The sequence below is a fragment of the Syzygium oleosum genome, unplaced genomic scaffold, assembly GCF_021117445.2.
Source record: "Syzygium oleosum isolate NSW1041296 unplaced genomic scaffold, Sole_v2.1 Sole_v2.20, whole genome shotgun sequence".
In the NCBI taxonomy this organism is placed as follows: Eukaryota; Viridiplantae; Streptophyta; class Magnoliopsida; order Myrtales; family Myrtaceae; genus Syzygium; species Syzygium oleosum.
The window spans coordinates 2,764,863-2,791,683 of NW_026607504.1; the positions used below are offsets into that span (position 1 = coordinate 2,764,863).

At 39.7% G+C, this 26,821-nt stretch overlaps 2 protein-coding genes across 3 annotated transcripts in view; one reads left to right on the forward strand and one right to left on the reverse strand.

The window, feature by feature from the left end:
* LOC115668139 (protein ROOT HAIR DEFECTIVE 3 homolog 1-like) overlaps window positions 1-12,736 on the reverse strand; it is a 44,604-nt gene extending 31,868 nt beyond the window's left edge. Inside the window, exons 1-9 of the mRNA XM_056320690.1 lie at window positions 12,594-12,736; window positions 12,128-12,372; window positions 11,744-11,814; window positions 11,568-11,631; window positions 11,418-11,483; window positions 11,290-11,337; window positions 11,151-11,213; window positions 10,994-11,050; window positions 10,380-10,538 (exon numbers count right to left, since the gene is read on the reverse strand). Of these exons, the coding sequence (XP_056176665.1) occupies window positions 10,380-10,538; window positions 10,994-11,050; window positions 11,151-11,213; window positions 11,290-11,337; window positions 11,418-11,483; window positions 11,568-11,631; window positions 11,744-11,814; window positions 12,128-12,271 (672 nt within the window). The 5' untranslated portion in view covers window positions 12,272-12,372; window positions 12,594-12,736. The remainder of the gene's footprint in view (window positions 1-10,379; window positions 10,539-10,993; window positions 11,051-11,150; window positions 11,214-11,289; window positions 11,338-11,417; window positions 11,484-11,567; window positions 11,632-11,743; window positions 11,815-12,127; window positions 12,373-12,593) is intronic.
* An 11,450-nt stretch (window positions 12,737-24,186) lies between these two features.
* Window positions 24,187-25,756, forward strand: LOC115691077 (NDR1/HIN1-like protein 6). 2 transcript variants are annotated; one of them, XM_030617643.2, is made up of 3 exons: window positions 24,187-24,228; window positions 24,738-24,823; window positions 24,977-25,756. In XM_030617643.2, the coding sequence occupies exon 3, from the start codon at window positions 25,101-25,103 to the stop codon at window positions 25,749-25,751; it is 651 nt and encodes a 216-aa protein (XP_030473503.1). In that variant the 5' UTR covers window positions 24,187-24,228; window positions 24,738-24,823; window positions 24,977-25,100; the 3' UTR covers window positions 25,752-25,756. The 2 variants fall into 2 exon arrangements, with proteins under 2 accessions (XP_030473503.1, XP_056176382.1); XM_056320407.1 differs by lacking the exons at window positions 24,187-24,228; window positions 24,738-24,823 and having other exon boundaries at window positions 24,863-25,756.
* The last annotated feature ends 1,065 nt before the right edge of the window (window positions 25,757-26,821 follow it).

Sequence of the window (26,821 nt, forward strand, 5' to 3'; positions counted from 1 at the left end):
TCAAAAAGACAAGACAGGGCTTAACTACATGCAATTTTTGAAAATTGTTCTTTGCTTTTTTTCAATCATGACTGCAATCTCGGCTTGATTGGCCATCCTTCTTTTGGTCACCGATCGAGTATTATGAGGATGAGGGGGATCCGTGGCAAATTACCTGCAAAAAGCAACGGTGGAATAAATACAACAAGTAAGAATAACGAGTCGGTCCATGACATCCTCTAGACCCTCAAGATGAAATTTCTTTCGAACGACCGATTCGTCCAGTAAATCCCGAAATTCCAAATTGCTTTATTCAATAAAAACCTGGACTGATTCCAAAATTTACAAATTATAGCTCAACGTTTTTCATTGAATTGCTCAAAATGGAAAATGTCTCAAAAGAATTCTTATAAAAATCGTTTAGCAACATTTATTACCAAAAAACATCAATAGAATGAAGAACAAATGTAAGCTAACATTTCATCCTAAAAAGAAAGAAAAACTCCCTAAACCAAACTAGAAATCAGATAGTCTTCCTCTTTTTAGAGGCGACGTGATCTATAGACGAATGGGCCTTCAAGGCGCGCCGTAATCGTGCATTGTCTTCAGCCGGAGCATCTGCCTTATCCTGGGCCTTCGTCGCCTTTTCTTCGCTGATTTTGATTTGAGTCTGAAGGGTATGCTGTACTGTCACGACCGGGATCTTCGGGAGTATCTCAGCAGGGATGGTATGATGCTGAATATACCGGGCTATGGCAAAGTGACTTCTCATCCTTCCGGTGGGCTCATCCGCGGGCCAAATCAGCTTCTGAGTGGAACAATTCTGCCAAGCCTCATAATGACGCCTAAGCTCGACTCTGTAGGACTCGTCCTTCTCGAACTGGACTTGAAATTCATTGAGCCTGAGTGGAGGTGGGACATCCTGCAGAACTCGGAATTGACGTGTAACTTGAAGGGGTTGATAGCAGGTTGCCCCATAAATGCCCATCGAAGGTACGGGCTTCTGATCGCCATGGTATAGTCGAGCCTCAACCTCCCGAAACTACACAGCTTGCCAAAGGAAAATCTTAGAGCTTGGATCCTTGAATAGATGGACCCATTGTGTATAGTGCAAACTCTTAGTTTGATCTTGTATTTGTTTGAACCTTAAAATAGGGTTATCAGTCATGTCCATTTTAAATACAGTCATATTTTCCCCAAATTGAGAAAGGTGTGAGAAAAGCCAGATTTGTAAAAGCTCAATCGGGGCTCGAAAAGCTCTATCTTTTCCTTTCTTGAATCGTGTCAGAGACATGAAAGTTTCTGCCAGAATTGTGTTTATAAAACTAACTCCACCACATATTTGTTTTACCGTCCTAGCTATCACCGGATCAATAGCATTTTGACGGAATGGAAAAACGATGAGTCCAAAAAAAACTAAGATAAAAATTTTAGATCTCATGAGGACGGAGTTATTTTCGAAACATTCAATAAGAAAAGATAATAGGCATGCTTGACAATTACCCTTTAGCACTTTTTCAATTTCCTTTTTAGTCAAATTCAAAAATTCAGCAAGCACTACCACAGGATCTACCTTAATGGGTGGTTAGACTATATCCGACTCAATCGATTTCCCAATGGCAATACTGTATTCTTCTAGAGTCAGTGTGAGCTCAAACTTACCTCCCAACACAAATGTGGTTGTCTCGGGGCATCAAAAATGAGCGAGTGTCTGCATAATTCCGCTCTGGACGTCTATGTCTAGGATCGGTAGCATGAATCCAATGCGCTTGAGAACGTACTGCTGACCATCTGGCTTCAACTGGCTCCATAACTTCTTGAGCTCTAGCTTCGGAGTAGGCACGAAACGGATATCAAGGCGACCCATTCTTACATAGACCACGTGCCAAATGATTCAACCTAAATCATGGACCGACTCAAAACAAGATGAAGAAAATCAAAGATAAAGCTCGAGAAATTACCGTCTTTGGGGAGAAAATGTCAATCACAGAGACATGCACATGGATCGTGAGTTTAAACCTTAATCTATCTATCCTAAAGGCTTTGGCAAAATGAAATGATGAACTGAACGACATGTCGCAGCCTCGCGCACAATCATCATGACTAGTCGCAGCCTCGCATACAATAGTCATGACTAGTCGGGTCCAATCACTTCGGCTCGGTTTGGTCGACAAGGTTAACCTCCATGCATTGTAGCCTCACGTGCATGAGGGCGACCCTTGAGCCATTTTTTTAAAAATTTTCGAGATCCAAATGGGATAACCTTTAGCGAAGTCTTACCACCAAGGTTAAAGAACCATTTAAATACCATCTTAAAACTATGGGTGTGACCCAGGTCCGGTCACAGGTTGTGTGTGGTGTAGTGCAAATACTGTAAATCATGCACAACAATTATACGCAAACACTACTTCAATAGTACAAAAATTAAATCACAATTCCACTCCACCAAGCCTGCAAAACAAAGGGTTAGCCAATCACTACTCCCCTTATAACTCCCATCCTACAAAACCATATAACACCTAAGAATGAGAATTCAATCAAATTTTGTCAAATCGAATAATTTTTCCATAAAATTTTTTTCGCCTAAGTCCTCCTTAAATTTTTTTTAAAAAAAATTCAAGTTAATTTCCCCAGCGGAGTCGCCAAGCTGTCGCGACCTAAAAAATCAATCGGGTTTCGATCTTAGGCTAATGGATTACTAGGTCAATTAAATTAACTAACCTAGCTCGAGTTCTCCCAAACTCTACCAAATCGCAACTTAGGTCCAATTGTGAGCATGCAAATATTTTCAATGGGAGTCGCCACTAATCATTTAGGGTAGGTTGATTAGAAACCTAAATAAAATAGCGGGAGTACTAATTTATTTCTACGAACCGGAAATTATAGATTCGGGGACTTGGTTATGCTAAATTCCTTAACGCCCTTTCGGTACCAATTTCAGGAAAAATACTCAATTTAACAATTTTGAAAAGATTCTGACTTAAAGTTCAAAGGTGCAGAAATTTCTTTTTGATTTTCTTTTATTTAAATGAAAGCTAACCTATATGTAATGACGTGCAAAAAATTGACATGCGTTAATGCAACCTATCATGCAAACTATATGTCACGAGACGACGTGACCTATTTCTAATGACGGGCATATTATTTTTTGTATTTTTTTTAATGAAATTCGGAATTAAAAATGCCAATTATCTAAACATGCAATTTTAAACTAAAGAAATTAACCTATTCTAGAGTAATCTTTTTGGTATTTTTTTATCGAAATTCGAAATTAAAATCGAGTAAAAAAAAAAATATAACCGCTAAATCTTTCGAATTAAGTTTCGATCTGAAACCTGACAGATCGATCCTAAAATTCGAAATACCCGCTATGAAAATAACTCTATCTAAAGCTTGATAGATAGATTTATTTCCACGTGTGCGGTTGCGGATTAGGAAATTTTCCTAATCGATCACATCTTGAAAAAATTTGGATATCTTAAATATTTTGGATATATTCAAAAGATTTTTGAAAATTCTAAATTCTATCCAAATTTGATAAGATCAGATATCCAAGATTTCAAAAAAGGAAATAAATCCTAATTGAAATATTCTTATTATCTAAATATGCAAGGTTAGATATCAATAAGCACGAATTAAGAAATAAAATATTCAAACCAAATCAAGATAAGATATTTACCTAATCCAAAGATTTGTTTCCAAATTTGAATCACCGGCGGATCGGAATGAGACGGTGGCCGGCGATGCACGGCGGTGGCGTACGGCTAGCGGCACAGCGTGCGGCGCGGTTGGCGCGGCAGGCGGCGGCGACGTAGGGGAGCAACGGCTCGGGAGCAGCGGTAGGCGGCGGGCTCCTTGGTGTGATTTCTATGGATACTTTATGTTGGCTTCTTGGTACGATTCCTCGTTACGGTGAGGACTTTGACAACGACGACAACACCTGCAAAACAAAAGCAACGTGGGGCTCGCAATTGATGCTGGTCGTCAAGAGTAGATCACAGCTGAAGGCGCAACGAATCCCGGCTTGACTCTGTTTGCTTCATCAATTCAGCAACGCCGTCGGGGAACCACAGCAAGGTTATTTCATGACTCGGTTGAGTGGAGGGCAACGGCTGGTGTTGTCGGCTCGTGGCAGCAACAACGGCGAGGAGTGGTGGGACGTGTCTATGTGAAAGTATTGCTGGAACGCCACAGGAACCGCGGAAGCTCGCCAAGTTGCAGAGGTGATGATGAACTCACGGAATGCGAACTCCTGGGTTGTCGCGAGTGCAGTTTGGAGAAAGGCCGAGTTGCCTTGGTATCTATCAATTCTTGCGTTGAGTGCAGAGCCTCCTTTTGTCTTTTCCTTCGTATTGTAGCTGGGAAGGACTTGGCTTTTTCTTTTTCTTTTCTGTCAACGTGACTGAGCTCCTTTCTGCATGTTCTCCAGACCAAGAAAAAGAGAGCCCCCCCTCCTTTGACTTTCTTCTCTCAATGGTGGCCGCCGAGGAGAGCTGCAGCTCATCTCTCCTTCTCTCTCGTGGCCCTGTGTTTCAATTACGTAGCCTCCGACTTCTCCGAATTTCTCTTCTCCGAAAATTCTTAGAGTCCCCTTTTAATTATGACACATAACGATATATTTATAATGTAAATCTAGATCAATTAGCCGGGCTTTCTAGTCCTAATGGGCTTAGGCTTGGGCTTAGACTTTAATTATCATTTAATTTCAAGTGGGCTGAATTAATGTGGGCTTTTATTTAATTAAGCATAATGGGCTAATTTAAGCTCAAATTAAGACAACCAAGCCCTTCTGACTTGTAATTTTCGGCCCTTGCCTTCCGAGTGAGCCGAGTCTCGTTCGATGTCCGAGCTCAATTTACATGACGAATTCTAAGCTCGCTTGCCACCGCCAATCCGATGCGGAATGCAATTAATCTATATGAACCTAAACTATATGCTATGCAATTTTAATATTTTTGTTTGGGGTTAAAATTTAATCCCTAATTTTCTATGCAATTAACCACTAAATGATGCGTCGAAATTTAGGTGTCAACACATACCCTTTTGATTTCTAAATGTCATCTAATTATTGACATGGCTGACTTCTTCATCATTTTTCAGCTCCAATAAAAATGGGTTTTAGCGGGTTTTAGTAGCGATCCCAACTGAGAAAAATTAAATTTTATATACGCTCCTTTCTCTCTCTCTCCCTCTGTAGATGAGGAAGCAGCACCAACACCCTCAGTCTAACGCTCCTTGCCTCTCTCCCCCTCGAATCTCGCAGACCCCTCTCCACTTCTTCCGTCGCTCCACCTCTGATCGTCTCCCGGAATTTGTGATATCCTACTAAGAGCACTATTTGTGGCCCCATTCATCTGACAATGGACGATAGGATTAACTTACATCAGTTACTTGCACTAACTGTATGCAAGAGCAGGTTGGTAACTTGGTATGACCAATTGTATTTGAACCTCTAAAACTTTGGTGCATAGCGTGTTTATATTTGGCACATCGAACAAAGTATAGCAGCCACAATATTGTTACATCTGCCTTAATCTTTTTAGAAGGTGCTATTCAGTTTACTTCACCTGGTCCTTTTGATTGTTCGGCATACGACAAGTTTAGTAAGAACTTTTCTTAGCAGTTGTTAGTCTGCTGCTCTAAGTACTTCTTAATTGAGATAAGATAGTTTACGGGGAAGATATGGTACTGGATAGGATGCAATGGTAAAAAAGAGATCTAGTGTTTTCATCACACGGCGAAACCTTTATTCTGAAGTTATCTGTTGATTTCATGAATTGATGTTATTAGCGATACTTACTTCCGACATGTTTCTTGTGTTATTCGTCGATAAATCTTTCATTGTTCTCCAGATTGGTAAAAGGCTTAGAGACCGTGGGTTCAAAAGTACCCAATTCTCCTCCTGGGTTATTCCTCAATGGGATAACAACACAAACAATCCCTGAACTTTGTTCTAATGTGTAATTTGATCCATGAATTTTTAATTTGTTCAATATAGTCCCTGAACTTTAGCTTAATGTTCAATTTGGTTCATGAACTTTTAATATGTTCAATGTGGTCCCTGAACTTTTAGTACATGTTCAATTTAGTTCCTGAACTATTTGAAAATGTCCAATGTAGCCCCTGAACTTGAATTAATGGAAGGACTACATTGGACATTTTCAAATAGTTTAGGGACTAAATTGAACATGTACTAAAAGTTCAGAGATCACATTGAACATATTAAAAGTTCAGGGACCAAATTTATCATTAGGCTGAAGTTCAGGGACTACATTGAACAAATTAAAAATTCATTGATCAAATTACATATTAGATTAAAGTTCAAAGACCGTTTGTGTCATTTTCCCTTCTTCAATCATGCTGGGCACAGGTGCCAAATTTGCTTGCTTCTCTTAGGTTGATCAGTTGTTCTTCCAACTTTGACCTTTAATTGACGTTCTCGTTGCTTATGGGGACAAGGTTGTCGCCTGCCATTGGAATACGTCCGATCCCTGGACAATTTTTAAGTGTTTCTGATGACGGTGAAAACCGTGAAATTGCTGGCGGAGGTGGTACGCTGCAGGTAGTTTCACTTTTACACCTTTCCTATGATTGATTGGTTTCCGTGTGAGAAGCAGATCGGACATAATTGGTTACCGGTCCGTGAAATTGGGAATTGACCATATTCATCCACGAATTGGCGGTGTTATTTTTTTATACGTCTATTTTCTTTCTCGAGAGTTCTTAAATATATTGAAATATATGTTAGTGTATGATGAAATTAGAAAATTACCAGTAAAAGAAGGGATTGCTTCCACAAATAATTCGTACCTTTTGCCTTGTTGAATAAAAAAATTAAAAAAACAATATATTCTAAGGCCGGTTGCCAATTCGGTTTGGTTGATTCCGCCGGTTCGGTTCGGTCGGTCTGATTATTCCCTATTTCAAAAATTTGGAATCGAGAACCACCCAAAACTGCTCGGTTCAATTTGGTTTTTCGGTTGGATCAAGATTGATGTACACCCCTAGAAATTATAATGTATCATTGTATCTCACCAGCTTTTCGAGGTGTGCTCAATAGAAACTTGATTTTCACTGTATGAAAATTTGCAAGGGCTGCCATGTAAATTTCGCTTCCCGATCATTCTTTCTTACTAAAAAGTACCTAAAGTAATTTTCCACACTAAGTTTTTAAGGGTAAACACATTTAAAAGCTTTTCAAAATACTTTATGCTCACAAAATTTCGAAAAATCAAAATACTAATTTCAATTCCAATAAATTATGAAATTTTTTTGAAGGACTCTGCACATTAATATTCTATCTATCTGATTTTGAGATTGTTTAAGGTATTCGACATTAAATAATAATTGAATATTGAACTAGACAAGAAAACTCGAAATAAGGATGATCTCTTGGGTTCACATTTGGGTCAGAACGTTGACTTTTCTTTTTCTTTTCTTTTCTTTTTTTAATCGCGTCTGCACATTTCCATTAGAAGATTTTGGAAAAAGGGAAGAGGAAACGAAATTGCTGGCGGATTGGATAGTAGTGGAATACACCCTGTTCCATTAGGAGATAATCAAGGCAACTCCACTTCTCTTTGTACCAATTCAAGTCAATCCCTCTTGTCTAATTAAAAGAAAAAAAAATCAAGTCAATCCCTCGTTGATTTCGGCGATGCATAACACATTTTGTTTATCTAATCTTAAATGCATCAAAAGAATGTCTCCCCCATGAACCAGACGTGCGTTAACACCTACCAACCTAACACATTCCATCTTAAAACCATCGTGATGGTCGATTTAGTGGTCAAATGGATCACATGTCTTCCACGAGATCACGAGTTCGATTTACGTTACGAGGGATCCCTGAGTAGCTCGTGCTACCTTGTTTAACCGAGACATGTGCGATCGGATGGAGAGAACTTCTTGATTGCTGTCGTCTTGGCGGGGTTGTAGTGGAGGGCTCGCCAACTTTGGATCTTCGAATTCAAGGCGTGCAAAACAGTTATGATTCAAATCGAAATTCGTTCGTAAGAACATACACAGATTATGTCCATTTTATGGTTTTATGAAAACTTTTAAGGTAAATGTGTGTGTGTGCATACATACGTACGTACGTACATACTTTCAAGAGTCACACGTGCCCATATACCAATTGGATATGAACTATATACGAAGCAAGAAATAATATGCACAATGATAGCCCTAAATACTTCGACTTCATTCTTTTTCTAACTAAAGGTCAAAGGTAAAATAAAAAAAAAATGAGTCATGGACCCATTTCACATATAGAAAGCATCCTTTTGAAGTACAAATGTGATGAAATAACCTAACTCATGAATACTGCTTCATTTTTGTTATGTTGTGTGGATTTTACGGCGCTGTTAGAGAATATTATTAGAGCTATTATTAAATATTACGAGTATTATTTAATTGTTCTTTTTTTAAGGTAGTAGATCACTCCATTTTATGTACAAATTACTCGAATATAATTTTAGAAAAAAAAATTACTCGAATATAAATGACCATTGATTATAACTGGGCTAATTCCAAAAAAAGGCACCAACTTTATATTGAATGAAAATTATGGTTTGAATTTTTTTTTGTCTCAATAAAAAGCATAAATTTTTACTCGAGTCTCAAATCTTGCCCCCCCAATGTAAAATTTTCAAATTTTTCGGGTTATATTTGAGAATTAAGTAAAAGTTGATAATTTTTTATATAATAAAATTATTACACGAAATAAAGTTGATATTTTTTTTTTTGAATTAGGCCCGAGTAATACAATAATCCTTTTTCTTCTGATAAATATGAAATGATATGATGCACCACCAGCTCTGCTTTATCCGTGATCAGACATGCGACTGTCTTTTCTTTTCTCTTGTCAATGGTGCCCGTTTGCTCAATTTATGGTAACACTTGTTCTAATGCCACGACATTGTTAACTGTGCGAGACGGTCCTTGAGGTACGCCCAACGTCAATCCTTGATCGACTGGTATCTCAGGTACGGAAGCTTCCCGCCTTGTTCGATGTCGTGTTTAGCCGGAATTTGATTGATAATGAAATATCTTTTATTAAAATTCATATTTTGATTTTTATTAAGAGACGACAGAATCTGTGATAATTCCGAACATAAATCTTATTAATGGAATACAAAGAGTAGATATGCTTCAACGTTGATCTACAATAAAGTGCAATGACATAAAAGATTCTGTCGAAATTTAATCAATGATATAACGATACAATGCCAGGAATTTAGTCGATGAGAATGATCTGAAAGATAACATGTTTTTTATTGTTTGTTCGGGAGCTACGTCTAAGCTACATGAATTGAAAGATAACATGTTTTTTGTTGTTTGTTTGGGAGCTCTACAATACATCAACATTAGTATATATAGGTATTTACAACATAATTGCCCATGGCAATTCTTCAGCAGTTTCAACCACATTGTGTCTTCATGATTTTCGGCTCCACATCTTCACATTGCCACGCCATCTTATCCCTAGGCGGTTACTCCTCCAAAATCGCACCTCAATCTTGCTTTTGAACGATCACACTAGCCGTAAAACAGTTACAAGCTTAACTAGCAACCTCGTGCTCATCGATTAACGTTCTTTGAACATCATCTCGCTTAATCTACACCTTCCAATCAACGTCTTCACTTCATTTCACACTCAACCAAATTCTCTAGGACCGATCGTTATCGCACATCGACATCTACAGCCATGATCGTCAAAACCATACCATACCTGATCTCGAAATCATACCATACCTGATCTCGAGTCATCCGCTTCTTTGAATCGGCATCGTATTGATTATGAAAAGTGTGGCCGCGGGAACCGACACAAGTTCCGACACGTGCGATGTGGGAGAAGGGGGGCGGGGGTGACGTGGAGGACACGTGTACGGCGGTGAAACAACATTCTTAGAAGTAAGAACACGAAGCCAATTGTGCTGGATAACCTTAATGTACTTGCATTATTTAATAAACACAAAATCCAGTTGCTGCACCACCATCTGTAATTCATCAGATAAAATTACTTATCTTACCCTGCTAAACAAGCCTCAAGAATTGAACTGAGTTTCTTTCCAAAACCAGAAACTTGTCCCAACTGCGCAGCCTCTTCAATCAAATGCCAATCCTAACATGTTCAGAAGAGTTTGCCCGATCTTAACATGTGTAAGATAAAATGCATCTGCTTGCATTTCAAAGTAGTGAAACAGACGAGCAAGTTTAATGTCCAGCAAGAACCAGATCGATACCTCATTTTCAGTAAAACTGGAATATTTTTCGTGGGCAATTTCTTCACATCGTATGGTAGCAACCATGACCCTAACACGGATAGCATGATGCGTACATTAGCATTCTCATTATCAACAATATACCCAGTGGCCTTTCAATTAATCAACTCTCACCTCGTATGCAGGCAAGTCAAGGTCCCTATCCTCCTTAATGACCTTCCACATCTGCTGAGCACTAAAAGAAAATCCTGAAGCAGGAACTACTCCCCTTCGATCTCCTGCGAGCCCACCAGCTGCAATAGAATGGAAGAACCGCTGTCTAAGGCTGGCCACCTGTTTGCCAAGGAAATTCAACCATATGACAAAAAATTAGTACGGATGAAAGGTATAATCTACTTGGCAACCAATGCTCCAAATTCTACAATAGAGAACAAGAAGATGAGATGGAAACATAACACGTCTCAAACTATAACTGATTAAAAATGGGAACAGAAGAGTAGTGAAAATCACCAAACTCGATAAGGGTGATTGAGCAATGATAAGCCCCAAGAAAATAAGAAATAGCTGTCAATGATGAGTGGCATTTCCACAGATATTCCAAAACTCATGCATATGAGGACCAAAGTTTTGTCTTAAGCAGTACTCAAGCACAGGATTTATGTGAAGGAAAGGGCGCCCACTGCAGCATTTGAAAATCTTGTCCAATCACAACAACAAAGCCGACATAAAAATTGGGCAATCGCACTCAAGATCCAAACATGCTGCCATGTGGTGCAAGTTAGGTATACCTCCTCTTTAAATTGCTCTTCCTTGTATTCATAATTAGAGAGAGCAACAAACTCAACCTGGACAGCAGAAGAGAGTCATTAGGATGAACTTCGTTTTGACGATTAGAAGCGAAAGCAAATCATCGAGAGGAACTTATACAAGCATCAGAGCACCTACATTAAAAAAATCACTGAGAGGAGTTTCCTTGTGTGCTTGTGGCTTAGGAACCTCGTCCCATATCTGCAGGAAAATACTAAATGAAACCAGGAACAACTTTACAAAGTCGATTTTCCAAAGGAAATGCAACAACCCTCACCTTCTGCACAAATTCTCTCAAGCGATTTTCTAGATATCTCGGAGGAGTCTGGATAAAAAGAAAAACCAGAGAGCAGATAAAAACGATCACAATCCAAAATGGAAACATGATTAAATATAGGTACCAACCCTTGTTTTATCCCGTATGACGAACAACAGAGTTGTTCTCCGTGGGCTAAACAATCGCATCATGACCTTCAAGAAGAGTCACAAGTTTATCATTAATAATTCTTAGAACTAAACATTTAGCTTATCTTAACGCAAGAGGACAAGAAATACTTGGAATACAGTTTTCAGAAGAGGCTTGCTGGCAGCTTGCTTACGGCCAATATCATGACACCACCTACGAAAAAGATGTGTAAAAAGGGCACTAGGAAAATACTAAAACAACAACCTCGTAGATAAAATTGCAGCAGCAGAAACGGTACCTCACTAGAGCAAAGCAAAAGCCTCACATGTTTATGAGCACTATATCGGAGACAGCCAAAGCGAAAAGTGCACTCTGCTTTTCAAAAGCAGTATTGTCCTGAATAAAAATGACACTGGTTAAGAAGCTGTGAGGATGCTAATTGCTGCTTACTCAAACCAAGTGTGAATCAGGTGAGTTTCAATGAGCATCAGCTACACAATAAATCAATCTTCTGGGTTAGTAAGATGAGCAAAGACATACAAAAGTGGAAAAGCAAGTTAAAGATAATACAGCAGCTGCCCGATGCACAAATTATCTTTCAACATGTAAAAAAAATAGAATTTGCAATTACTTATGGATAAAAATAAGTAGTTAAACATAGACAAAATAAGCTATTATATATCCATGTAAAATCATCTAGTAAATATACCTCTCCTTCTCCAGTTCCCTCCAAGTCCATAACCAGGGTACACGGTTCCATGCCAGCAGCTGTTGCCATCCATATACCTCTGGTGGTTTGGGACCTGGAAAAACACCAAACTGGTTTTGCACTTTCCGAATCCAAATACTTCATAAGAGTGAGCTAAACAGTCGGTTTGTAGACATGCCTCCCTTTAAAATGATCCATCTCCCTAAAGTTGGTGCCAAATAGATGATTTAACAGCGTACTCTTCCCTGTTTGATATTACACACAACAATAGAATAAGTTTGAATCTCTTATGAAGGCAAAAGAAAAGATACATGAACATGAAACAAAATAAAAGAATTAAACTGAATTTGAGCAACTTGAAATCATTTCACGGCCCTTACAAGAACCTTACAAAAAGTTCTGATCTAATCCATTTCCAGCAAGAGAAGCAAAATCCAAAGCTAAGTTATTGGGAGTAAATACACACCACTAATATGAGGACCCATGATGGAGACTACGGCGTATGAATGACCACATTCCCTCAATTTGACCTCCTTGATGAAATTTTCCAGTCCGTCGACATTAAATGTGCCATCTCCATCAATTAGTTGAGTAGAAGAACATTCACCAGGATTACCTGTTCAGATTAGCAAGTAAAAAGGCGAGTGACTTGATAAGCCTGTACACTGCGTCTAGAGTAGACAAGACTACCATAAAAACTCGTAATGGAGAATGAAAACCTAGGATCCTATCTAAATGGCGAGAAGTACCAAGAGGTTGATTTCATTATTTCAACAATTTTATCGATAACATGTTTCTCCTAATGATGAAGGAAGTGCATTAATCCCTGTCAATCTGTCGAAACACGGCTGTCAACAATAATCTATAAATCATCTTTATAGTGCTTGGGAGATGATTAAATTGGTATCCTGTTACACTAACACCATGATTAATGTCATCAGCTACCCTTTGCAACACAAACAAAAGGGTACTAGCGAAGAAACTTCCTAATCTTCACAGTCACTCTTATAGTTATAGCATCAAATGACTAAAGCTCTCTTCCACGGGTTTTCGAGAGCCGAAATTATCATTGAGGAAAATAAAGCCTTAAAACTTTTCAGCCCTTGCAATTGCCTTCCCAGAGACCGAGCTAACACAGCAACAAACACGATCCGAAATTGGGAGGAAACAGTTATGCCGTGTTAGAATATTAAATAATAAACATTCAACTAACAGCTTTTAGAATAGATTTAGAACAGTTGGCGGTGATCCCACAAAATCTCACATTGTATCAGACCGAGAGGTCCTGAGTTCCCCATTTGCCTTTCTTATTATATATGTACACGCTTATTACTAGGCAAAAAGACCGGACTAAATTACGCGTGAGGAGTGTTAGAATATTAAATAATAAATTACGCCTTTATCTAACCGATAGCATAAAAACCGGCAGATGCATTAATTCGACATTACGAGCAAAGAACCTTAAGACCAAACAACAGTTACGAGGATACCTAATTATACGCAAACCAACGGCAATTCAGAGATTCCAAAAGCGATAAAAAGATGTGGTTGCAACCGGAGACTTCAATCATGATAAAGAAGCGAATGAAGAGCAAGTTTTAACACGAGAACTAAAAGGATCGGAGTCGTCGGATACGAGCAAATTACCCATTGGCAATGGATCGAAGCAGGGTCGATCCGACGATCGAATGAGGGAAGCCTCGCGACGTTCGGCCGGAGAAACAGTGACAGGATGTCTCAGAGGTACGACGTATTTCAACCCCGTTGGAGATATGCTTGCCATTCTAGAACAGATCGAATGAATCAAATCTATCCTAGATTGATTCTGTTCAGGATACTCTTCCTTTATTCTTTCCTTTATCCAATCGGTTATCTTTGAATTTTTATCGTAGGCCCGATAGAAAATCATAGTTCAACTACTGAAATAGGTCAGGATACTACGTCCGATTTGCTTGGCCTCTTTTCAGTTTATTCAGACATGAGATTCCTCGAAAATTATTATGAACAAAGTATTCTATTCAACTTGTGATTCAAGTAAGATGCATGTGCAATTCAAATGTTGGATCAGTTGTCTTCAAATCCATATTGGACACCAGCATAAATCATTCTTCAACTACTAAAATAGGTTAATGGTGCTATGTTGAATTTGCTTGGCCTCTTTTAGACTGATTCAGGCATGATTCTCCGGAAGTTATTAGTAGCTATACTTTTTCCATTACTTAATAAAGATTAACCAATTCTACCCAATTAAATGCTGGGATCGAAGATTGCTTTTCAACTCCTGGACATGATTGGTCAGCTAACTTAGCTCCTCAACGTGATATCTTTTTCTCGTGTGCTTTTTGCTCTACTTCTTTTTATCTTCTTTTCTTCCGCTTGCTCTTCGGGTAAATTCACCGAGTCATCTTTTTAGCTTAATGTGGCTGTTAGAGATATTTAGATATCTTTTAAAGATATTTAGGATATATTTTTTTATTTTCAATATTTAATTTTGATTATGCATATCTAATTTGATTTCCTTATATGGTTATCTATTAAAACCTATTCGTATATTCTTTTCTATAATACCGAAATATACAAAAATTATTATTTCTCTATTCCACGTTATTATTCTGAAACATTCAGCACCATTAAGGGCCCGTTTGGTTCAACTTTGAAAATGCTATTTGGGGGAATGCAAATACCTTTGGGTGAAAGCCCATTGGGGAAATGCAAATGGTGTTTGGTAAAAATATTTTATAAAACTACTTTGGCCAAAATATAGTGTTTGGTGAATTATTTTTGCAAATGGACTTTGGGAGTAAAAACCTAACTTACCCTTCGCCGGAGCCGGCGCCGGCCGGCCGCCGGCGAGCTAGATTTGGCGCCGGCGGCCGTCGCCTGAGGTCGGGCGACCGCCGGCGGGCCAGATCTGGGGCCGACGGCCGTCGCCCGAGGCCTGGTTACCCTTGGCGAGGGTCGCGGGACCCAAGCGGCCGCCTGAGTCGCGCGACCCTCGCCGAGGATCGCCCGGCCTCTGGCGACGGCCGCCGGCCTCTTGCCAGCCTGATCCGGCGCCGACCTCCCTCGCCGGCCACCTCACGAAGAAGAAGATGAACAGTACACACGAGGGGCAAAATCGGAATAAGCCAAAATAACTAAGGGTAGTTTGGGGATAAAAAATTTGGGTTCAGCATTCCAAATACAAGCATTTGGCAAATGCTGATCCAAATGCTGAACCAAACGGTTCATCATTTGGTCAAGAGGCTTTCGAGGCCGAAAGCCCTTTCCAAATGCTGAACCAAACGGGCCCTAAGTCTAATATCCAACAAGATCCATCATTAGTCCTAGTACTAAATCATCACTAACTACATTGTAAGGACTAATGACCCACATGCACATTAATTCAATTAAGCTACGGATGTTGGGGACATCTTGTAGACCCCTTTCAGGCATTGGTCAAATCAAGATCTGGAAATTTTAGGGGTAAAGATCTTTTAGTCCTGGGAAAGTGTGACATGGCTGACTTCTTCATCATTTTTCAGTTCCAATAAAAATGGGTTTTAGCGGGTTTAGTAGCGATCCCAATTGAGAAAAATTAAATTTTATATACACTCCTCTCTCTCTCTCTCTCTCTCTCTCTCTCTCTCTCTCTCTCTCTGTAGATGAGGAAGCAGCACCAACACCCTCATTCTAACGCTCCTTGCCTCTCTCCCCCTCGAATCTCGCCGACCCCTCTCCACTTCTTCCGTCGCTCCACCTCTGATCGTCTCCCGGAATTTGTGATATCCTACTATGAGCACTGTTTGTGGCCACATTCATCTGACAATGGACGATAGGATTAACTTACATCAGCTACTCGCACTAACTGTATGCAAGAGCAGGTTGGTAACTTGGTATGACCAATTGTATTCTAACCTCTAAAACTTTGGTGCATAGCGTGTTTATATTTGGCACATCGAACAAAGTATAGCAGCCACAATATTGTTACATCTGCCTTAATCGTTTTAGAAGGTGCTATTCAGTTTACTTCACCTGGTCCTTTTGATTGTTCTGTATGCGACAAGTTTCGTAAGAACTTTTCTTAGCAGTTGTTAGTCTGCTGCTCTAAGTACTTCTTAATTGAGATAAGATAGTTTACGGGGAAGATATGGTACTGGATAGGATGCAATGGTAAAAGAGAGATCTAGTGTTTTCATCACACAGCGAAACCTTTATTCTGAAGTTATCTGTTGATTTCATGAATCGATGTTATTAGCAATACTTACTTCCGACATGTTTCTTGTGTTATTCGTCGATAAATCTTTCATTGTTCTCCAGATTGGTAAAAGGCTTGGAGACCGTGGGTTCAAAAGTACCCAATTTTCCTCCTGGGTTATTCCTCAATGGGATAACAACACAAACAGTCCCTGAACTTTGCTCTAACGTGCAATTTGATCCATGAACTTTTAATTTATTCAATGTAGTCTCTGAATTTTAGCTTAATGTTCAATTTGATCCTTGAACTTTTAATATGTTCAATGTGGTCCTTGAACTTTTAGTATATGTTCAATTTAGTTCCTGAACTATTTGAAAATGTCCAATGTAGTCCCTGAACTTGAATTAATGGAAGGATTACATTGGACATTTTCAAATAGTTTAGGGACTAAATTGAACATGTACTAAAAGTCTAGGGACCACATTGAACATATTAAAAGTTCAGGACCAAATTTATCATTAGGCTGAAGTTCAGGGACTATATTGAACAAATTAAAAAGAAAAAAAGAAAAGAAAAGAAAAGGAAAGAAGAAAAAAAAAAGGAAAAAAAATATTTAAAATTAAAAATGCTGACTGTACACGCTAAAAAAATTTATTTAAAATAAAAAAATGCTGACTGTACACGCTGACTCAGCCTCCGGCGAGCCACGTCGGCGTCAAAAATTAATAAAAAATGCCACGTCGGATTTCCAGCCAAATTGGCACTAAAGTGACTTATTTTCCTCCGACTTGGTACCAAAGTGATCCGAAAAAAAAGTTATGGCACCAAAGTGATCGCCGTACACAAGTTATGGCACTTGTGATGTATTTTTGCCCCGCTCCCTGGACAATTGTTAAGTGTTTCTGATGATGGTGAAATTGCTGGTGAAGGTGGTACGCTGCAGGTAGTTTCACTTTTGCACCTTTCCTATGATTGATTGGTTTCCGCGTGAGAAGCAGATCGGACATGATTGGTTATCGGTCCGTGAAATTGGGAGTTGACCATGTTCATCGTGGAATTGGCGGTGTTATTTTTTTATACGTTTATTTTCTTTCTCGAGAGTTCTTAAATATTTTGAAATATATGTTAGTGTATGATGAAATTAGAAAATTACTAGTAAAAGAAGGGATTGCTTCCACAAATAATTCGTACCCTTTGCCTTGTTGAATAAAAAAATTAAAAAAACAATATATTCTAAGGCTGGTTGCCAGTTCGGTTTGGTTGATTCCGCCGGTTCGGTTCGGTTGGTCTGATTATTCCCTATTTCAAAAATTTTGAATCGAGAACCGCCCAAAACTGCTCGGTTCAATTTGGTTTTTGGGTTGGATCAAGATTGATGTACACCCCTAGAAATTATAATGTATCATTGTATCTCACCAGCTTTTCGAGGTGTGCTCAATAGAAACTTGATTTTCACTGTATGAAAATTTGCAAGGGCTGCCATGTAAATTTCGCTTCCCGATCATTCTTTCTCACCAAAAAGTACATAAAGTAATTTTCCACACTAAGTTTTTAAGGGTAAACACATTTAAAAGCTTTTCAAAATACTTTATGCTCACAAAATTTCGAAAAATCAAAATACTAATTTCAATTCCAATAAATTATGAAAAAGTTTTGAAGGACTCTGCACATTAATATTCTATCTATCTGATTTTGAGATTGTTTAAGGTATTCGACATTAAATAATAATTGAATATTGAACTAGACAAGAAAACTCAAAATAAGGATGATTTCTTGGGTTCACATTTGGGTCAGAAAGTTGACTTTACTTTTTTTTTCTTTTCTTTTTTAATCGCGTCTGCACATTTCCATTAGAAGATTTTGGAAAAAGGGAAGAGGAAACGAAATTGCTGGCGGATTGGATAGCAGTGGAATACACCCTGTTCCATTAGGAGATAATCAAGGCAACTCCACTTCTCTTTGTACCAATTCAAGTCAATCCCTCTTGTCTAATTAAAAGAAAAAAAAATCAAGTCAATCGCTCGTTGATTTCGGCGATGCATAACACATTTGGTTTATCTCATCTTAATGCATCAAAAGAAAGTCTCCCCCGCGAACCAGAAGTGCGCTACCACCTACCAACCTAACACATTCCATCTTAAAACCATCGTGATGGTCGTTTTAGTGGCGAAATGGATCACATGTCTTCCACGAGATCACGAGTTCAATTTACGTTACGAGAGATCTCTGAGTAGCTCGTGGTACCTTATTTAACCGAGACATGTGTGATCGGATGGAGAGGACTTCTTGATTGCTGTCGTCTTGGTGGGGTTGTACCGGAGGGCTCGCCAACTTTGGATCTTCGAATTCAAGGCGTGCGAAGCAGTTATGATTCAAATCGAAATTCGTTCGTAAGAACATACACAAATTATGTCCATGTTATGATTTTGTGAAAACTTTTAAGGTAAATGTGTGTGTGCATACATACGTACGTACGTACACACTTTCAAGAGTCACACGTGCCCATATACCAATTGGATATGAACTATATACGAAGCAAGAAATAGTATGCACAATGATAGCCCTAAATACTTCGACTTCATTCTTTTGCTAACTAAAGGTCAAAGGTAAAATAAATAAAAAAATTAGTCATGGACCCATTTCACATATAGAAAGCATCCTTTTGAAGTACAAATGTGATTAAATAACCTAACTAATGAATACTGCTTCATTTTTGCTATGTTGTGTGGATTTTACGGCGCTGTTAGAGAATATTATTAGAGCTATTATTAAATATTACGAGTATTATTTTAATTGTTCTTTTTTTTTCTAAGGTAGTAGATCACTCCATTTTATGTACAAATTCCTTGAATATAAATTACCATTGATTATAACATGATTAATTCCAAAAAAAAGTACCAACTTTATATTGAATGACAATTCTGGTCTGAACTCTTTTTTGTCTCAATAAAAAGCACACATTTTTTACTCGAGTCTCAAATCTAGCCCCGTAATATAAAATTTTTAAAATTTTTCGGGCTATATTTGAGAATTAAACGAAAGTTGGTGATTTTTTATAAGATAAAAAAAATTTGGATCAGAATTGTCACACAAGATAAAGTTGATATTTTTTTTTTTTAGGAATTAGGCCCGAGTAATACAACAATCCATTTTCTTCTGATAATTATGAAATGATATGACACAGCACCAGCTCTGCATTATCCGTGTTCATTCATGCGGTTGTCATTTCTTTTCTCTTGTCAATGGGGCCTGTTTTACTCTATTCATGGGAATATATGTTCTGATGCCACGGCATTGAAAACTGTGCGAGGCGGTCCTTAGGGTACGTCCAACGTCAATCCTTAATCGATTGGTCTCCCAGCTACGGAAGCATCCCGCCTTAGTTCGGTGTCGTGTTTCGCCGGAATTTGATGGACAACGAAATATCTTTTGTTGAAATTCATTTTTCGATTTTTGTGAAGGGACGATGGATTTTGTGGCAATTATGGACATGAATTTCATTAATGGAGCACAAAGAACATAGATGCTTCAAAGGAATTTGATCAACGATGAAGTGCGATGACATAAAAGGCTCTGTCGGAATCTAATAGCAAAGTGCAATGACATAAAAATACAATATCGGGATTTTCATTGACGAGGAAGATCTAAAAGATAACATGTTTTTTTGTTGTTTGTTCGGGAAACTATGGGTTAAGGTACATAAATATCTGGAAACTGCGGTTAAGGTATATGAATCGAGATATAATTGAAAGATAACATGTTTCTTGTTGTTTGTTTGGGAGCTCTATAGTACATTAACACTAGTATATATAGGTATTTACAACATAATTGCCCGTGGCAATTTTTCAGTAGTTTCAACCACACTGTGCCTCCTTGATTTTCGGATCCACATCTTCACATTGCCACGCCATCTTATCCCTAGACGGTTACTCCTAGAGATGAACATGGTTCCAGAGTAGAATCTGGAACCTGAGAACCTGACCTGTGAGAACCTGTAGGTTTCAGGTTCCAAGTTCTAAATATTTGAGAACATATTTCGACGGGTAGGTTCCAGATTTTAGGTAGGTGGAACCTGAAACCTGAAATCTAAACAAGTTTTTTTTTTATGTTTTTTTAGTCTATGTCTTCGTGTGATCCTGTAGTGTTTTATGATGTTAAATGATAAATGTATAATCTAGAACCACTAGTCTGAGCTCTCATTTTATGACTTATTAATGTTTCATATTTTTCGTGTGTCTAAATATAAATCGTGGTTAGTAGATCATAGTAACAAGTGATGGTCATTAAAGGTGATGATTCGCTGCAATTATTCAATTAATAATACATGTATAACCTGGGTAATTCTTGTAACCGATCTAGAACCGGTGATAGGGTAGGTTCTAGATTCCAAAAAATGAGAAACCTATTCTCAAGGGTAGGTTCCAGGTGAAACTTGTATGGAAGATGGAACCACTCATCCCTAATATTGATTCATGCAATGACTTTTCATTTTAATTGTATTTATTTGAACCGTAATACCAGGAAAACTAGTCTTTTGTATTCTCTTTGATGAATGACAAGCTTGTTCATTTTTGTTTTGTATTCTCTTTTTTTTTAACTAAAGATGAAATAAAAAAAAAAGAATTTGTTAGACCCTAGAACTTACCCTGGAACCTATGACAGAGTAAATTTCAGATTCTGAGTTTCGACGGGTAGGTTTCAGGTTCTAAAAAATGAAAAACCTATACTTAAGGATACGTTCCGGGTTTCAGGTGGAACCTATAAGGAACCTAGAACCGTTCACCTCTAATTACTCCTCCAAAATCTCACCTCGATCTTGCTTTCGAACGATCACAATCGCCGCGAAACAGTTACAAGCTTAGCTAGCAACCTCGTGCTCATCGATTAACGTTCTTTGAACATCATCTCGCTTAATCTACACCTTCCAATCAACGTCTTCACTTCATTTCACACTCGACCAAATTCTCTAGGATCGATCGTTATCGCACATCGACATCTACAGCCATGATCGTCGAAACCATACCATACCTGATCTCGAAATCATACCATACCTGATCTCGAGTCATCCGCTTCTTTGAATCAGCATCATATTGATTATGAAAAGTGTGGCCGCGGGAACCGACACGATTTCCGACACGTGCGATGTGGGAGAAGGGGGGCGGGGGTGACGTGGAGGACACGTGTACGGCGGTGAGCGCGTGATGGGGGGAGGGGAGAGGGGATGCCCACGCCCACAGGGCCATGCAAAAAGGCGGAAAGCAACGCGAGCCTTCCTTCCCCACTTTCACGATGAGATGATGGATGGATGGGGGGTCAGATCGTCGCTTTCACACGTGTTTTATTGTCACCAGCTGGCGTGTTGTAGAGATAGAGAGAGAGAGCGAGAGAGAGAGAGAGTTTTGAGGGTCCCGCAAGTTAGGTGAACGGGCGACGTGTGCGCCCTTTTGCCCTTATCTGCATTCCCCAGTTGCAACCTTCGTTGCGTTAAGCATTCCCTTCGCTCGTGAAATTAATTGGGTCGGATCGAAAATGGTTCTATCTAAAAGGATGCACTTAAATCCGTTTTAATCTATTCTCATGTAATGTAAAATCTAATATTGATTCGACTCGTTTTATCAAAACACTTCTAATTTTAATTTAATTTATGAAAACTCGTACCCAAACTGAAGTAAGCGTACAGAGCGAGTGAGCGAGCACGAAAGCAAGCGAGGATGAGGGATAATGAAGAGCGAGTCCACAGAGGTGGGTTGGGTCACAGAACCCATTTAACACATATATTATGTTAACCTTTAACGTTCTAAATCCATTTACCGAATACAATTAACATATTTAGCAACTCAATTCATCTCATCCGGATTAAAAAACGACCCATTTTGATGGGTCCAACCACCTAAATGGTTGGCCACTTTTTCGATAAGCCTTCTTCACCATACACGAGGCCTCTTTTTCATTAGGTATGAAGTGTGAATGACGAATTCCTGAGTGGATTCAGCTTATTTTATAGACCATTACAAATTGACCACTCAATGGTTTCAGCCATATGCTCAGGAGAACCAAAATATTAGCTGCGAATGATAACCATTCTGTTTCAGAAATCAATTTCTGGCCAGAAATTGATTTTTCTATTTCTGTTTCTGGAGGAGTTTCTAAGCTAAAAAACATGTTTGATAACGACACAAAATTTCTATTTCGAAATGTAAATTTGTTTGATAAGACAAAAATTTCTCCTTCTCATGTGGCGGCGAGTGGACGGCGGGCGCGGACAATCGCTTCATTTCTTTTAGAAATAGAATAAAAAATTAGAAAATCGGAAAATTCCTAAAAATCTAAAAAAATTCAGAAAATCCATAAAATTTTCCAGAAAATAAAAAAAAGTCAGATTTCGAGAAAATAGGAAATTTGTTCATTTTTTCCAAAAAAAATCAAAAATTTCAAAACTTCACAGAATGGCTTAGAATACCTGTGGCCACCCACTTTGAGTGAAATTTAAATTTTTTTTAATTTTTTAATTTTTTTGGCACCTAAAAAATTTAAATTTCACTTAAAATGGGTGGCCACAAGTATTCTAAGTCATTTTGTGAAGTTTTAAATTTTTTGGTTTTTTTTTGGGCACCTCAAAAAATTTAAATTTTACGCAAAGTGGGTGGCCACAGGTATTCTAAGCCATTCTGTGAAGTTTTGAAATTTTTTATTTTTAAATTTTTTTGGGCATCTCAAAATATTTAAATTTTACGCAAAGTGGGTGGCCACAGATATTCTAAGTCATTCTGTGGAGTTTTGAAATTTTTGATTTTTGGATATTTTTGGGCACCTCAAAAAATTTAAATTTCACACAAAGTGGGTGGCCACATATATTCTAAGCCATTATGTAAAGTTTTGAAATTTTTGATTTTATTTTTATTTTTTTTGGGCACTTCAAAAAATTTAAATTTCATTCAAAGTGAGTGGCCACAAGTATTCTAAGCCATTCTGTGAAGTTTTGAAATTTTTTTATTTTTTTTGGAAAAAATAAACAAATTTCCTATTTTCCCGAAATCTGACTTTTTTTTTATTTTCTAGAAATTTTTATGAATTTTTCTGGAATTTTTCAATTTTTAAGGATTTTTTGGAATTTTTTTTTGGCCGGCGGGAGGCGGCCGATGGTGGATGGGAGGTGGCCGATGGTGGCGGGAGGTGGCCGGTGGTCGGCAGCCGGCGGTGGTGGGAGGCAGCCGGTGGCAGGAGACGGTGGCCGGCGGCGGCGGCCAGTGAAGGGTAGCGGCTGTCGGCGGGTGGCGGCGGCCGGCGATGGGCGGCGGGTGAGCGACCGACTAGTAGTGAGGGAAAGTGATGAGAAGAACAAAAAAATTTTGTTTCTCATTTTCGCATTTGAAATAGAGAAGCTAAAAATTTTAACTTTCGATTTCTCTTTCAAATCATTTCTGGAACAAAAATTTGTTCCGGAAATAGAAATTAAAATTGCGTTAAACGGATTGTTTCCAAACCTATTTCTGGAACAGAAATAGAGAAACAGAATGGTTATCATTCGCAGCCTTAGTAACTCGATGGGTACCACATTTTAATATGCCAAAGTAAAAGTTTCTGGGCGAAACGGGTCGAGTACCAACAACTCCAGTTAGGAACACGGGACGCTGAATTGAATGAGAATTGAATGCTCATGTGCCAGAATGGGGGGGCACAAAGGACCCTTTGACTTTGACCGCAATCAAAGCTGTCAAAAAGGGTTGGGTTTTCTTCTCATTTTAAACTTGGAGGCCAAACCAAATCTGTTCTCGATGCACTCGATCGATCGAGTGCCCTTTTGCCCTTTTTTTCTGCTTTATATATGGAGTTGCTTATGGTCCTCGATCTCTTGGCGTCTTGAGTCGAGCCAATTGGGATTTCAGTCATCATCGAGCGAGAGACTTCTCTTCTTCTGATTTTGGTAATTCGACTCTCTTTCCTTCTCGCTCCCGAGCATGAACTGCGCCCCCCCACTTCTTCTAGTACATTGATTTGGTGGACACATGCGGTAGCTTCGCTTCGTTAATTTCGCGATTAGCCTGGAGAGATTTCTCCTTCTCTTTCTTTAGTAACTCGATCCGCGCCTTGTTTCTTTGATCACATGGGTCATGCATGCTTTCCTCCGTCTCCTTCGTGCGCCCGATGGACCGAGCTACAAATACAGATCTCACCCGCTTCTAGATTTAGCTAAATTTTGCACGTGGATGACATTCACAGCAAACCCACCAATCTATTCTTTGCTTGCAGTCTTTCATACCATCTTTCGTGTGCGTCTATATGATTATTAGAAAATATTGTCATGTGAGAAATTAAAAATTTGTCGGCGGTCGAAACAAAAAGTGAAAACGAGCCGTGCCCTTTAATTTTTTCCATATATATATATATCAAATATCCCTGAAAATTAACGAAAGAAATTTCTGAAAATTGCAGGGAATTCACAGAACGAAAAACGTCAACGCGTCAACCACGCGCTCTCCTGCTCGAGTGAAGTATAATTCCCCCCCGCCCACTCACTGGTTAGTGGTTACAGCTATCTCCCTCTCTCTCTCTCTCTCTCTCTCTCTCTCTATCACTACTCCCTCTCTTCTCTTCTTCTCTCCTTCGCAATTCACATTCATTCCTCATCGTCATCCTCTCTCTCTCTCTCTGACAAACGCCATGAACGACAGAGTCTTCTCCTCCGCCAAGCCCGCCGCCGCCAACGGCGGGGCCGCCACGGCCAACGGCTCGTTCCCGGCCACCAAGGGCCAGCTCTACGGCGGCGCCGCCCGCTCCGCCTACAACCCCCAGCCCATGAAGAGCAGCCGCCGACACCGCCGCGGCTGCTGCTGCCGGTGCTGCCTCTGGACCACCGTCGCCCTCCTCGTCGTCCTCCTCCTCGCCGCCGTCGCCGCCGCCGTCTTCTACGTCCTCTACCGCCCGCACCGCCCGGCTTTCGCCGTCACCTCCCTCAGGGTCTCCTACATCAACATCTCGTCCTCCTCCACCCTCAGCTCCAAGTTCGACCTCGCCGTCTCGGCTCGGAACCCCAACAGCAAGCTCGTGTTCGTCTACAGCCCGATATCGGTCTCCGTCCTCAGCGCCGACGGCGGCGGCGTCGACCTGGGCGACGCGACGATCCCGTCCTTCGTGCACGGGAAGAAGAACACGACGCTGCTGAAGGCGTCGATCGCCAGCAACGGCCGGCAAGTGGACAGCGGTGACGCGAGCGCGCTGAAGTCGGGCCTGAAGAGCAAGAGCGGGCTGGCCCTGAAGATCAGGCTGGACACGAAGGTGAGGGTGAAGATCGGAGGCCTGAAGACGCCGAGGGTGGGAATCCGAGTCACCTGCGGCGGCATCAGGGCTACCGCTCCGGCGGCCGGGAAGGCGGCGGCGGCGGTGTCGACGGCGAGCGTAAAGTGCAAGGTGGACACGAGGATCAGGATCTGGAACTGGACGCTGTAAGGAAAGTGGCGAAAATTTACTGTTGCCACGTTTTTTTCTCGGGATATGAAAAAAAATTGTGCAAAAAAATACCGTTCATTTTTCATTTTTTTTGTGTGTATTTTTTTGGGTGGTGACGTGGGGATTGTCGGATTGATCGTATTAGGAGAAAGAAAAATGGGCACTAAATAGAATTTTTGTCTTTTTTTTATATATATATTTTGCTTTTTTTTTGGGGGGTTTTTTTGTTTTGGAGTTTAGTCCTTGTTGTGGTGGATAAAACAGCTGTATGATTGAAAGATTGATTGTCCTCAATTGCATTTGTTCTTGTCTTGCTCTCGGACTATATCGTTCACTTGCCCAATATTACAATTAATAAAAACTGGATTTTAGCATATATTCCAAAAAAAATTTAATAAAATCATCGAATCCGAATTTATTTCTAGATGCTCTTTTTTTTTTTATTTTCCTTTATATTGGATGTTTTGGAAAAAAATCTTTTAAAAAATTGGGACGATGATTTTTTGGAAGCGGTCCAATGATTGTCGTATACGCGGCGTGAGAGGAAGGCAACGAGCTGGATGGGATGTCCGAATGGATGAGGATCGTCACTTTCGAACGTGCGGCCTTCGATTTCAGCCGCTGGACCGAACGACAACGCGTTGATGAAATATTTTGTGTGGTGACGGCTTCAAGCCTGTGTCGGTGGGCGACTCGTTTCGTTTAGGTTCTTCTTTTCTCGCCGTACCGTTTAATGCCGCAAAAAGAAATGGAACCAAAATGCTCGGGCATGCCTTATCCATGGTGCGTTTGGTTTGGTTTGGTGCGGTTCGGATGGTTTGGTTTGGTGCGGTTCGGATCGGCTTGAAATTGGCTACGAGGCTCTAAAGGTTTTGGTCAATTGCTTTGAGGTTGCATTTCCAAATTCTTCCAAACGCCACTTGGTGTGATGCGAGTCCATGGATTTTGAGCATTTTCGGAATGCTACTTTACCCTCGCCAAATTTTTGAAATTTCACTTTTACCCTTGCATGATGCCACGGTTGCCACTGGTGAGCCTTGCTTGAGGTTGCGCGGCCTTGGGGTTGCCTG

What these genes read in the sequence shown, in the direction of transcription:
- LOC115691077 (XM_056320407.1), top strand. Translation starts at nt 24,966, where the DNA reads ATGAACGACAGAGTCTTCTCCTCCGCCAAGCCCGCCGCCGCCAACGGC.